The sequence below is a fragment of the Spodoptera frugiperda genome, chromosome 18, assembly GCF_023101765.2.
Source record: "Spodoptera frugiperda isolate SF20-4 chromosome 18, AGI-APGP_CSIRO_Sfru_2.0, whole genome shotgun sequence".
NCBI classification, from domain to species: domain Eukaryota; kingdom Metazoa; phylum Arthropoda; class Insecta; order Lepidoptera; family Noctuidae; genus Spodoptera; species Spodoptera frugiperda.
In genome coordinates, this window is record NC_064229.1 from 8,909,608 (window position 1) to 8,923,164 (window position 13,557).

General features: G+C 36.0%; 1 protein-coding gene across 2 annotated transcripts in view; it reads right to left on the reverse strand.

Moving 5' to 3' along the window:
• Positions 1-653: 653 nt before the first annotated feature.
• The window catches only part of LOC118277870 (fibroblast growth factor receptor homolog 1), a 97,301-nt gene continuing 84,397 nt past the window's right edge, over positions 654-13,557 (reverse strand). The window contains exons 4-15 of one of the 2 annotated variants that reach the window (XM_035596867.2): positions 12,880-13,010; positions 11,142-11,411; positions 10,468-10,659; positions 8,263-8,486; positions 7,480-7,615; positions 6,376-6,632; positions 5,662-5,902; positions 5,023-5,212; positions 4,714-4,825; positions 4,211-4,404; positions 3,615-3,752; positions 654-3,191 (exon numbers count right to left, since the gene is read on the reverse strand). In XM_035596867.2, coding sequence (XP_035452760.1) covers positions 2,987-3,191; positions 3,615-3,752; positions 4,211-4,404; positions 4,714-4,825; positions 5,023-5,212; positions 5,662-5,902; positions 6,376-6,632; positions 7,480-7,615; positions 8,263-8,486; positions 10,468-10,659; positions 11,142-11,411; positions 12,880-13,010 — 2,290 coding nt within the window. In that variant the 3' untranslated portion in view covers positions 654-2,986. Of the gene's footprint in view, positions 3,192-3,614; positions 3,753-4,210; positions 4,405-4,713; positions 4,826-5,022; positions 5,213-5,661; positions 5,903-6,375; positions 6,633-7,479; positions 7,616-8,262; positions 8,487-9,644; positions 9,848-10,467; positions 10,660-11,141; positions 11,412-12,879; positions 13,011-13,557 lie in introns of both variants that reach the window. The other variant, XM_035596868.2, reaches the window with a different exon arrangement.

Here is a 13,557-nt window from a genome sequence, read left to right on the forward strand (position 1 = left end):
CCCACCCATGTCCATAATCTGAGGATGCTTTGGGACATTCGAAAATTGGTAATTTTATGGCTAGTTTTTGAGATTTTCTAGCGGTCTGGAGCTGACTGATTTAACTGTCTACTCAAGAAAAAACAATAAGAAAAACAAATATTTCATCTGATAATTCGGTTTTTAAATTTAGTTATATCGAACGCCATCTAGTAAAATTATTTGGTACTTAACACTATTGCCACCTACAGCCATCTGTTGACAAATAACTATAACAATCATCTGACCATTAGCCAATATTAAGAAGTGCACTACGGTCTCCGCAGATGGCGCTGTAACGAAATTTACCAGGCTACGAATAACACGATCTGAGAGTCGTTGGGAGTTTTGGGAAAAGCATATTATATTCAGTAGTGGATAATTATCATTATACTCATGAGACGATTTAATAAATAATAATATTTTTAATATTTTTGAGAATTGAATGGGTGATCATTTCCAAAGTAGCTTTGTTTTGAAAACGAGTGCACTAATTCGAATGCATCTCCTTCAAAGTAATCCCGTAATTGAAGAGGCTCTATGTGTATGTAACATGTAGGTACAGAAAATTAAAGAAAAATCTTTGAGTTTCCATAAGGTAGGCGGATATTCATGATTAAATAAAAAGACAAAAATTACATTCGCACTATAAATCTTTATTTCATTATATATTCTTACAACTCCATTTATACGCACACATCCATCAAATATACATAAAAGGACTGCCAAAGTATTTACTAGAACATTATTCAAACATTTTATAATAAGGCACAGACAATAGTCAGACAAAAGTAGTCATACAAAGATTATAAATAAATGAATATAAAATATCTAAAATACCAATAACGGTGATGTCATAAAAAATAATAAATATAAATATCAATTATTTTTAAAATTTCACAATTTTCAAAAAATAATTATTATGTTATCGGCTTACCCACGTAACTGTTTGACGAGGAACTGACGTTTGTCAAGCTGCTAATGAATCGCCGCGTTCGTATGTCGCGGAATGCTGCTCATAAATAAGAGCTACTAGCATGGCTTGAAACTAGTCGAGTTCCTCGTCACACAGTTACGTGAGTAAGCCGATAACATAATAATCAATTTAGTATGTCTCAAAGGTTACAATAATGGCTTTCAAAAAATTCCCACTAGAATCCCCAAAAGACGGGTACCGTATGACAAACTCATTCTTCGCAACTAGATAATAATTAAATCAAATACCTATCTACTATTTACAAAATAATCTCATAATAATTTCCTTTGCTAATTGGTTACACGTTTTTTAATAACTAAAATAATTATTATTAATTAAGTACAAAAAGATTTGGTGGTGAAATGCATCCTATAAAAAGACTCGATATCATAGTCTGTGGTTTTAAACTAAATAATTGACTGGGTAATGGACTTGTAGGAAAAATGATCCTAAACATTTTGATTTTACTTAACTATCTGCGTGTTTGTTTGTTTTGAAAAATACCTAAGTCAATGTAACAGCCATTATATTTTGTGATAAATCTTAAAAACAAATACCTAAACGACAATACTTATTATAAAAATCTTCTCCGTCCTTCAAAAATAGACTAGATGTTATTTTTAGTCAAAAAATGTGTTTTGTAACATCGCCTCATAAAATGCTTTAAACTTCACAATAATTATTTTATAATACATTAAAAGAAAAACACAAACTTTGGTACTAGAATATTTACATTAAACCCCAAAGGTAATTGTATTCCTAAATATTTATATTTACACGCAAATATTATGCAATACTTTGTTTCGCATTTTGTGTAAAAATATAAACTTAAATCTAAATAAATACGTAATCTAAACAAGGTAAAAATATCTTAAAATTAAATAACATGACACGTAGTCACGTATTTTCATGCAATTTTGACTTGGTAAAAATTTGATCCAATGGATCAAATTCGGTCACCGAACCTAAGCTCCATGATGAACTCAAGATACATTTCTCTTACATCTATAGAAATAGAGAGTCGAACATACTATTTGATGATCCTAAGAAGGATAAAAGTTCTCATAAAGAGCGTTTATAAATCTCTTTTTAATATAATACTCCATAATTCAGTCAAAACAGTGAGTCCCTTTAGGTTCTATTTCGAAAATACATATCCATTAAAATTTTTACGTATAATTCAAAATGAACCTAAAGGTACTAAAAGAAGGGACAATTTTTCTACAACAGATTTATTATAATGTGCTATAAGTATCAATTTTTGCTTTTAGCACTTTATAATAACGTTTCTTCCTTGTCTAAAAATCTCATATTCATTGTAACATTCTACCTAAAGATATCAAATACAATACAATTGATATTGGTGGGTTCAATATTAAGTTCATCTATTCGTTGATAGTAGCGAACAGTATTTTAAGAATTTATTTCTGCTACGACCAGTTTCGATGCCTAATTTAATTCAAATTTAGTACTTATTTTAATGGTTTCGGGATCACCCAAAGGCTTCTAAACTTCAAAGCTACTCTGATGATACCTGGCTAGCCACTAGCCCACCCTATGTGTTCTGTACCCATGTACAAGTTTGTTTAATAAACCAAACGCTTACTAAGGGTCTGTCTGGTCTGTAGTCTCACAATATTTTTTTTACTATTAAAAAAAACATTAGATTTCGTCTTGAAAAACAATTGAATAATGAATAGAACTTTACTGTCCAATATTTTTAATTCCTTTTTCCAAGACGAAACTAAAACGTTACGGTAAAACGGGGCCAATAAAATTCAAGGGGTGAATGGATTCAGAAGAGATCTATTCACCCCTTGAATTCTATCCAGCTCCAATTTTCGGCATTTAAAATTCAAGGTACACTTTAGAACTCATACAAAGACTATCAACACCAGTAGTCCAATTTACGAGTTTAAATTTCCAAAATCCCTTACACAACACACTAGACCACACTTGAGAGTAATACTGTTCATTGCTACTTCCAAAAGTCTACTTGATGAAGGGGAAGTCACTATCACTTTCGTCTCCTGAGCCATCGTAGCTCGATGGTGGAGTGTCCAGTTGTGGTAGACCAAGGTCCAAGTATTCTTGGTTGGCGGTGACTGTTAGGATCTTGTCCAGGTCTTCCACCAGTTCAGTAAATGAGGGTCTGTCTCCTGGGGAGAAGGACCAGCACTCGCGCATCAGCATGTATCTGTGGATAGAGAAGAAAGTTTATTGGTTGGGTTGTTTAAACATAAAACAAGGTAACTAAGTAAGTTAGGTTTCCAAGATATAAAACTGATTGATGAAAGCAATCTGCCGTTAAATTTATGCTTCCGCATGAATGGGCTGGCTCGTATATAGTGTACCGTAGTGATACCATAGCTTTACAGGAAACCGACGTGAAACAACGCTTGCGTTGTGTTTCGTTGTGTGAATGAGTTTACTGGATTGGGTCCCCAATTCCCGATTCCCAAACAACCCTAAAATTACTTACCCCTAAAAGGCCGGCAACGCACTTGTAGCGCCTCTGAAATTTCGGGTGTCCATGGTCGTCCATGATTGCTTACCATCAGGTGATCCGTCTGCTCGTTTACCGGCTTATTCCATAAAAAAGATCTTCAAAATAACTTACATTTCAAGACTACAGCACGGCGGTTTCTCCATCCGATGTCCTGCGCTGAGGTGCTGGTACATGTACTGCCCCGGGACGGTCGGGTACGGCGTGCCGCCCAGCGTCATTATCTCCCACAGGAGCACGCCGAACGACCAGCTGGAAAATAGAGACAAGATATTTTTATAAGTAAATTTTGAAACTTATATTTTAAATTTAGTGTTTTAGACATAATTAGAAAGTTTAGTTACTGAAAAATAGATATCTGTGCAAATAGGAGAATTTTGTTATTGCAAGAGTTACCTATATAATTCTATCTACATTAAATGTGGAAAATTTCACTGAATTCTGAGGTAGTAGTTGAGGTACATACAAAAATTCACGCCTGTCTACCATAGGGGTAGGCAGAGGCAATGGACCGCTAATTGATTGAGGTAGTTATGATATTCCATAAGTTCTGATGGCGGCCACATTCGGGTTGTATAAGTACGGTTCAAATCCTACACTAATTTTCAAAATTTTTGGCCAACTCAAATATTGTTTGATACCAAACATAAAATATGTTTGAATCAACAATGAAACGTTTACTCCTGGTCAAAAAACATTTAAGTACTTACACATCAGTCTGAGTAGTAAAAACTTTGTGATAAAGCGACTCTGGAGCCATCCATCGGACTGGGAGCCTGCCTTCCGTCTTCTTCCTGTAATAGTCGTTGCTGTGGACATCCTTGGCCAGACCGAAGTCAGCTATCTTGAGGATGCAGTCGTCGGAGACGAGGACGTTACGCGCTGCCAAGTCGCGGTGGATACACTGTGGAAGGTGATGATGGTTTTGTTAGAAAGTTGGATGATAAGGATGATTGGTAACGAAGATGTGTGTGATCCAAAGAATACATTGAGAGGAACTACTGGTTTTTGGTAATTTTAAAAGTAAGACAAGATTAATGGTTACTACAATTTAACAGCTTTTTTATGCGAAACGACTTACTTAAATCAGTTCTAAGTTATTTAACAATAACTGAATGTTAATTTTAATTAAATATCTCGGAAAATGATATCGTTTCAAATAATTTGATGCTGTTTACTCAAAGAAGAATATTAAAATGTGTAGGTATCTTACCCGTCTAGAAGCTAAGTATTCCATTCCTCTCGCAACTTGATATGAGAATGAAACTAAATCCTTTTGTGTTAGTGTTTTCTTTTCCTTCAAGTCTTCTGTTGGCGACTCGTATCTGCAATTAATTCATACTAAGTAAGTAATATTACACCATGCAGTACAGAGGCATAGTTCGTAACATCGAGCTATTTTACTGAGATGTTTTTGAAAACGCTACTATGATCCTCCTCCCTTGGACTCACTCGACGACTCATCAACGAGGCAGTAGGTATTATATTAATTGTTCATATTTTAATTTATTAAAACTCTCACCTATTTCCAGGTCGGTGGTTCCTGAGGAACTCTCTCAAGTTTCCATTGGGCGCGTACTCCACGATGACGTATAGCGGCCCGTCTTGTGTGCAGCATCCTAACAAGTTGATGATGTTCACGTGCTTGCCTATCATCTTCATCATCTCCATCTCGGAGACTAGAGCCATCATCTCCGCGTCCGTGTGGCCCTCTGGAAGATAATTTAGAATTTGTGTTAAGAGTTTTTTTATTATTGTCAAAGTGCATAGATCATTTTTGTATGTAAACTTCTTGATCCATGTTTTGTATATTTCACCACAAAAAAGAAGGATCAAAATAAATACAAAATTACCCCACGTCCTAAAAAAGATAAAGATGTATAAATTAATATGACATACTTCCTAATTAAATTTTTATTGCCCTTTGGTATAAAAAGAAACTGCTATGTAAATAGTTCAGGCGCATGTGAAGTATGCCACACTTTTTATCTTTTTTGATATATTTCACAGGGTTATAGGACGTGGGGCAATTTTGATCCATCTCCTTATAAGTTGGTATAACAGCTTTTTACGAAGAATGTATCAATAATTAAATAAAGAATTTAACCCAAGAAGATCAAGTTATTAGTAAGTATTCCCATACACAAAAACCAACAATCACCTTTCAACATCTTAACAGCGACCACAGACTGCATGCCAGGTTTCAATATCCCCACGCACTCCGCCTTGACGACCTTTCCAAACTCTCCTTCACCAAGCACCTTCCCAATGCACAGGGAGTCCCGAGGAACTTCCCAGTCGATGTCCATCGGCAGCTCGTACTCCGACATCATCATCGAATCGCTCGTCGTGTTCTGGACCTGTTGCAGCTTTTGTTTCTCGATTTTCACGACTGGCATTAGCTGTGGATTGAGATTTGGAATTAGTTTTTGGTCCATAGCAAAAATTGGTTGTAAGTATTTTACCCACAGTCTGCTAATGCTGATACTATGGTTTAGTGTCCACTTCGTTAAGTTTCCAGAATTCAATTACTAACTTTAAAAGACTCTCATAAAAAAAGTCCTATACTAAACACAGGGATCGCACCCATTACTCGTTACATAACCGCTTTTTATGGTATTAGCCGGCAAACGAACTGCCTGTCGCCGCCGCCTACGGCCACCCTAAACACCAGAGGCGTTACAAGTGCGTTGCCGGCACCAGAGGCGTTTGTGGGTTCGGAATTTAAGGGTCATTGGGGAATCGGGGACTGGGAAGATTGGGAAGGGGGTAATTAAGCCATCGGCTGGCTGTTCCGGTCAGGCCGAGCTTCCAAGGATAAGTTAATAAAGAAAGATCTACATAGCATACAGCAAAATTAATATTATTTCCATACCAAAGCTTCGCCGGTAGCAGTAGGCGACCCATTCATCTGTGGTTTCTCAACAGTGACCTTCTTCGTCCAATGCGTCACTATCACAGCCCTCGCAGTCTCTATCGCCAGCTGTTTCTGCTCTTTCTCTCTCTTCAACTTCTTGCAAATCATCACCACTATGATAGCAGCTACGAAGAACATAGCTCCCAGTACTACTGTTAGGATGTTTATCAGTAATGTGTGCTTTCCATGGTCTGGCGCTTCTTGTACTGGGGGCGCTAGAAAGGGAATTTAAAGCATTAAAACCAATACTAATCATTTCCCTGTTACAAAACTTACTGCCACATTCAGAGGCAATTAATGAATACTTAAACTATTTCTTAGTAACGATTTTGTAATGAAAACAATTATTAAGGGCTACGTTAAGTAATCATTAAACGTCTTTGAGTGCGGCAGTTAATCTTAAATCTTCATAGATAATTATAATTAGTATTCAAATGTCCAGGTTTATCTTAATGATATCACTATCTTGAGGTAGTCTTATTTGACGCATCAATGGCCAAAATTAATCCATTAATCCCATGTATTAAGCCTAACCTATCTTTAATATACGAAGAATTTTTAACTTGAAAAACCTGATTTGTCTAATTAGGGATCGGATTCGAGATATCATCTTTATCAGTTGCACTAGCGATGGGCAGAGCATTAGCATAATTTCATCAACAGCCTTGAGAGTACACTGCTACTATAGGCGTCTTCTATAAAAGAGGGGTCTGCCATAGATTCTACGTTTGTCAAAAGAGTTGGAGATTGCAGTTTAATACCAAATAGGGTAATATTAAGAAAATAATTTGGATTGAAAGCGCTGTTGTCTGATCTCTGTCACTGAACATTTACAAGAAGACCTACGTCATTTAATGTATACCAAAAGTGTTCTACACTGTCTTCGAATCACTCTGTATTATTTACTACTCAGAATTATTCAAATTCAAATTCTTTATGGGTAAACTAACAAGATTGTCTAAAAAATTCAAGTATAAAACGCCCTAATTACGCTCACGCCATGCAAATTTAAATGTTGGTAAATAATTATCACCGTAAGACATTTACATTTAATGAACTTACATTCCAATACAGTTAGGTATCCCTTAGCCGTTGTGTTCCCTAAACTGTTGAGGGCGATACAGACGTACCACCCTTCATCCTCCTTCGTTACATTGTATATCGTCAGATGTTCTGGCTTATCCTCCGGATTTTCACTCTGAAATATTTGTGATGGTCAGCAAAATTGAAATAGTTGGTTAATAAGTGGTTAGATGCAATTGACTTAGGCGTAGTTTCTACATGATCATGCTTGTTGTCCTTAAGATTAGACAAAATAAGAAATTGGAGCTCTTAAGGAGTTAGGAAGTCATGCTGTAGCTACAAATAAAATCTTTTTTGTCTAAAACAAACCTTTAAAACATATGAAACAGCATTAGCCCATGTTCACATGGCAAATGGGATGTATGTACAATGCATGCAGTAGTAAACGCGCGTTATCAAAACGCTTAACGCTTGCCATGTAAACATAGGCTTAAGATCATTCAGATTTATTGGACCTAATGTCCAGTATTTTAGACCGTATCACAAACCATTATCATCATCATCATCGAAGACGTCCACTGTTGAACAAGGGCGTCTCCTTTAGAGGGTTGGGGGTTTGTTCAACATTGGACGTCTTCGGCTGAAGATGATGGGAGGCTTAGGGATCACAGTTTTGGGTCACCAATAAAATGAGAATGCTACTGCTCATTCTTCGGTGGCCGGTGGCAGTTTTAGGACGTACCGAGGTCCCCTAAACCATCACCAAAACTTATAACTAAACAAACATGCAAACAACCCATGCGTTAGTGACAATTCCCTCACCGTGACTACTTTATTTTTGTCGTAGTAGACCATCGACTGCTGTAGCGTTACATCAGCGGGGTTAACAGTAACGTTCTCGAAGGTCTCGTCTCTTGTAAAGTACATCCAGTAGACTGACGGATGCATGTCAGTGAGAAACTGACAGCTGAAACGAGCGGTTTCCCCGACCAACACCGTTTGGTTGTCAGCTCCTGCCGTCAGGACAGGCTTCGCGTAAAGACGCTCTATAAAAAAATTTGCTGTTACATTTCTGTGTATGGTCTCGTTGGTCTTTGGAGCGTCTTTTGGTCTTTTATGGACGCTGTTTTAGTGAACTGTTTATTGTTTTATTTATTGAAATACTATATTATCTTGCTTTATTTATTAATGTATGCCAATTTTTTGTTTGTTATTGGTAATTATCAAGTTGTACTGTATCTATAAATTGACTTTCCAAAACATTTAGACTTACTAAGTGTTAATGATTCTACTGAAATCTATATTAGGAGTCACATTCCATAAACATTCTTTCTTTCTAAAAAAACAATGAACTAAAATAACAAAGTTGGAATCGCAACACTTCGGAGCGAACTAACAGCTATGCATGGAATTTCATTCTTTATTTTATTCGTTTTAAAGTTTATATTTGTATTGAATCAAATGGTTGGAGCGATTGGAATGCCCTTCGTTTAATCCAGACTTAACTACTAATGTTAGCAATGTGATCTTTGAAAAAAGAATTGTCAGTACCCTTTAGACAAGTTTTCTTTACGTTCAAGGTAATCGAAGCAAGAGCGCATTCGGTGCTTTGATTGGTGTGTTCGGCGGTTTATTCGAGCCGGCCAATCAGTATCGAACGCGCTCTCATTTCGATTACTTTAAACGGAAAGCAAACTCATACTAAGTGCACCAACCTGCTCTTGTACTGACACCAATCTATGAAACAGAATTAATTCTATTTAACAATAACCATCACCAAGTTTTTAACCAACACCAGTAACCTTATTAATACCGATTACCTTAAGTTTAACAGTTACAATTACAGCACTTTCACCTTAAATATGAAGATACATAAAGAAATAGTTTAATTAGAAGAAAGATAGATGAAGACATAAAGAAAGAAGCCACATAGAATAACCTAAATTTCGACAAATCCAATGAATAATTTCCATCCCTTTAACCAGGGGCCTTAGTCTGCTATTACAATTGTGTCAGAATGTTCGATCACTGAGCAGTGCAAGAGGGACGGAGCTATGTAGGTTGTATAGCTCCATCCCTCTCGCACTGTATCTCTAATCGACCATTCTGACACAATTATAATAGCAGACTAAGGCCCCAGATAGAGTGATCCAACACCACAGTGACATAAAACCTGCACCGTGATAAAAATGTAACATAAAGACCTCTATAACATCTCCGAATGGTATCGGCATATCACTCGGCCCAACTTCGGCATCTTGTACCGTGTAATTTGTTGGTCGGATCCAGTATAGATACGGTTCCAGATCTGACACTGGTGGACACGAGAGAGTCGCTGTCTCGTTCACCAACACCGTAACGTTACCAGGATACCTCTCCTTTATGTAAGGTTTCGATGGGTAACGCTCTACAATGAGATAGCCAGGTATTGGAAAAGAGAAACACGATAACACTATAGAAGTATGAATGTGGAAAACGATCACAGTGTTGAAATCAAAGTCTTCTGTTTTAATTGGTAAAGGAAAGTAACGGTCATTATAATAGGGTATCACTAATTTTTATTTTAATGTCCGTCCTGTAGATTATTTTAAAATATGTAATAGACACGTATTTTTTATTTTCTTACGGAAACAGATACTTTCGAAGATAGATTGATTTGAAATATCACGTGATATCACTTCCAGATACGTTTTATACGTAGAAACGGCGTATTTGCTCCCACTCCTGAACATTGATTCATTTTATCTAAGTATTGTTATCTTATATGACAAAATAAAAAAAAATACATGTCTAATATTTTTTCATTATCTTACTGACAGACTAAATAGGTTTTAAATTTTCGTACCCCATCATCATCCCTATTGTGTTTATTGTCTTTTAATGCTTACTTGGTGTTGACACAACAAACAAACTAACTAGACCACTCCTCTCTAACATATATCATCTTAACACCTTTTTTTTGGTCTTCTTTTATTTCACAGAAGTTGAATGAGAATAATTCGAAGCTAAAATAGCAAAAGAACTTACCTTGAACGTGCAGAGCAAGAGTATGCTCGATGCAGCCGAGTATATTACAAACAACGCAAGTATAATTTCCATTGTCAGCCTTTGTCAATTCTTCCATACCCATGGACCATTTTCCATAAGACGGTTGGAAGAACATCCTAGTTATTGGTGTACTTCGGTTCTTATACCAAGTTATGTTCGGCGTAGGGTTCCCTGCAAATGTTTTACGATGTCATAAACATGCTTCTGACTATTTCTGTGTGGCTGCATTTAAGTCTGTAGAGCTAAATAGAGATGCAGACTGTTTGGGGACGAGTGCTGTTTACTTTGCTACTTTAAATAATCTATAACATAACATGGTTTTTATATACAAAAGCTATTTTTGCTCTTGTGTTTTATAATAGTCTATTTTACGCTAATTTAACAAATCAAACGAAGAATTTGGAAGCCTGCTTAGATGTTTATGATCAGCAGTCCATTCTAGTTAAGTACAATTATTCTAGTCATAAAACATATTGTTATAATAATGAAGAAACAACAAGAGCTTTATAAAAAAAACAACACCATAATCTATAAAATAAACTAAATCCAAAATTATGAATCTAAACTAAACACATCACCATAAACAAAATCGGTATAGGTAAAGCGAGTTACGATCCCTAAAATATCCACGAACTAATAAAAATATTTATTACCTTCAGCGGCGCATCGCATTCTTATAGAGTTCCCGGCAGGTTTCATGTCCATGTAATATAGTTTCGTGGGATGCTTGAATCGAGGAGGGAAATAATCCTGTTTCTCATCTATATGGCCATAACCTGGATGATCTTTCTCCGCTCTTTCATCGTCATCTTCTTTGCCATATCGTTTGCTGTCTGGTAAAGAAAGCCCTTCTTCTTGTGTTTTGTTGACAACTTGTGACAGGGCTTCTGGCTGCACAGCTTGTGTTATATCTGTTTGGTGATCTGCCATTGATAATTCGTCATTAGTATAATCTTGCAATAGTTCACTTATATCTATATCTAAACTAGCGAAGCCCGCGAACTCCGTTTCGCCACCGATGATTTTCCCTGTTTTCTTTGCTATAAACCTCACGGAGCCCGTGACCTTTCCTACAAATGCAAAACAGTGGAAATCGGTTCATGTGTTCCGGAGTTATAGCGTCAGGAAGAAAAATCTGACTTATTTTTATATTACAGATTACCATCAGTTACTTTGATCTGGACAAGATGAAAATCAATATCACACTGTTAAAATTTTAATAAGTATATTCGTAAAAACATCTTTTCATAATAAATATTATAAACAGCAACTTTTAAACAGTCTCCGAAAACGACAGGAAACCGCTGTATACACACATATTTCCATCAAAATTTAAGTGCATCGTGTCGAAAAAATAACGAAAGTTATTTAAAATGTGAATGCTGTGTACATTTCTTCACTGCAAGACATTGCAACCCCGGAATCCGTTTCTCACTGTTTACACATCTGCACGACCAATAAAGAAGCTAATAAAATATCATATTAAAATAACCACGAGCGAACAGGCCAGAGACATTGGTACTGCGATGTTTGCAGTACCAAGTTACGTGTTTGACATTGAAGAATTTGGTCGAATCAGTTTATTGTTTACGCATGGCGTTATGAGATTGCAAATTTTGTTGAAAATTTTCTTATGTCAAATACTCAAACGCTACACAATTTTAAGACGCTCTCAACATTATTTCTGTCACTATCAATTCTTTATAAAATGACAGAGATAGACACGATATTTAAGTTGTACAAGTTAAAATTGAGTATCATTTCAATATTCGGGCGTTAGTACGTATTATGTTCGCATGAAATGAAATACATATTTTCTCTTGAATTTTGTACGTACAATTGAATTGCTATCTAATAAACCATCTATATTTTCTGCTTTGCAGTCTTTCGTTCATGATGCATCTTGTATTAAATTGCCTTTTAATTTGTTGTCAAAATCAGAATCGTTACTGAATTTTAAATCTAAATTAACCCATTTCGCAATTTCCAGATAACTCGTAACAACGTTAATTGGATAGGCAATTAATTTTAATTGTTCTGTCTGATAATTCAATTGTGATTTATGTTGAACGCAAACCATTTTAAGTAAAATATGAAACAAAGAAATATGAGTAACACCTAGCGTTTGTTCTTCTTTTAGCTGTTTATCATAATTATCATCAACACCATTATTATCATTATCAGTCCGTTATAAATGATCAAATGATCTGTTCATGGGTAGATGGAAGGAGATTTTGTCTGAAGTATAAATGCCTGAATAACTGCGAGGCGAACTTATGAATGTTGTTAATTCCTTTTTAATTATGTTTTAGTTATGTATGTAAGTTGCTTTAATTGGTTGTCTACGGTTGTAACTTTTGAATTAAATAAATAAATAAAATTGAAACTCACCACGTCCATTTTCAGGATTGTGAGGATTTGGCTTCACTTCGAGCTTAAGTGATAATTTTGTGGCATCATCGTTGTCGAACTTGCATACAAATACTCCGACATCTGTGTAATCGAATGACTTTATCCTCAACCTGAAATCAAAAACAAATAATTAATACAGTGTTTGTGTCTGTCTTGTAAGGCAAAACGGTGCTCCAATTTTTTATAGAGTGATATAGGTCACCCTTTGTCTCCTTCTAACCCTCTACTTTCCTAAAATGGGGAGGGTGGAAGTTTGTATGGAGTTCGTAGCATATGGTGGAGACGGACTCGGCTAAGCTATGTTTTTTATATGGAGAGATGCGTGCTATGGATGACTTCCCTACTATCATTGCATAGTCGAGCTGCACATCTTCCTCGCACAGCTACATAGCTACTAGTATTAGTGGAAACGGTCACATAGTTTCACAGTTAGGTTAGCTTACATGACAGAATGCCTGGTGGAAAAGCATCCTAAAGCTAAGTCACTGACATCTATGCGATAATTTACCCAGAAGATAATTGGCTAACGTCATATATTTAACGAGAGTATCTCGCCACGCCAAAGACGCAGCGTGCATCAAGACTAAAATACTTTTACAGCGAATTTTGGCAAAGAATGTAAAGAAACGAAATTCGGTTCGAATTACTGAAGAAATG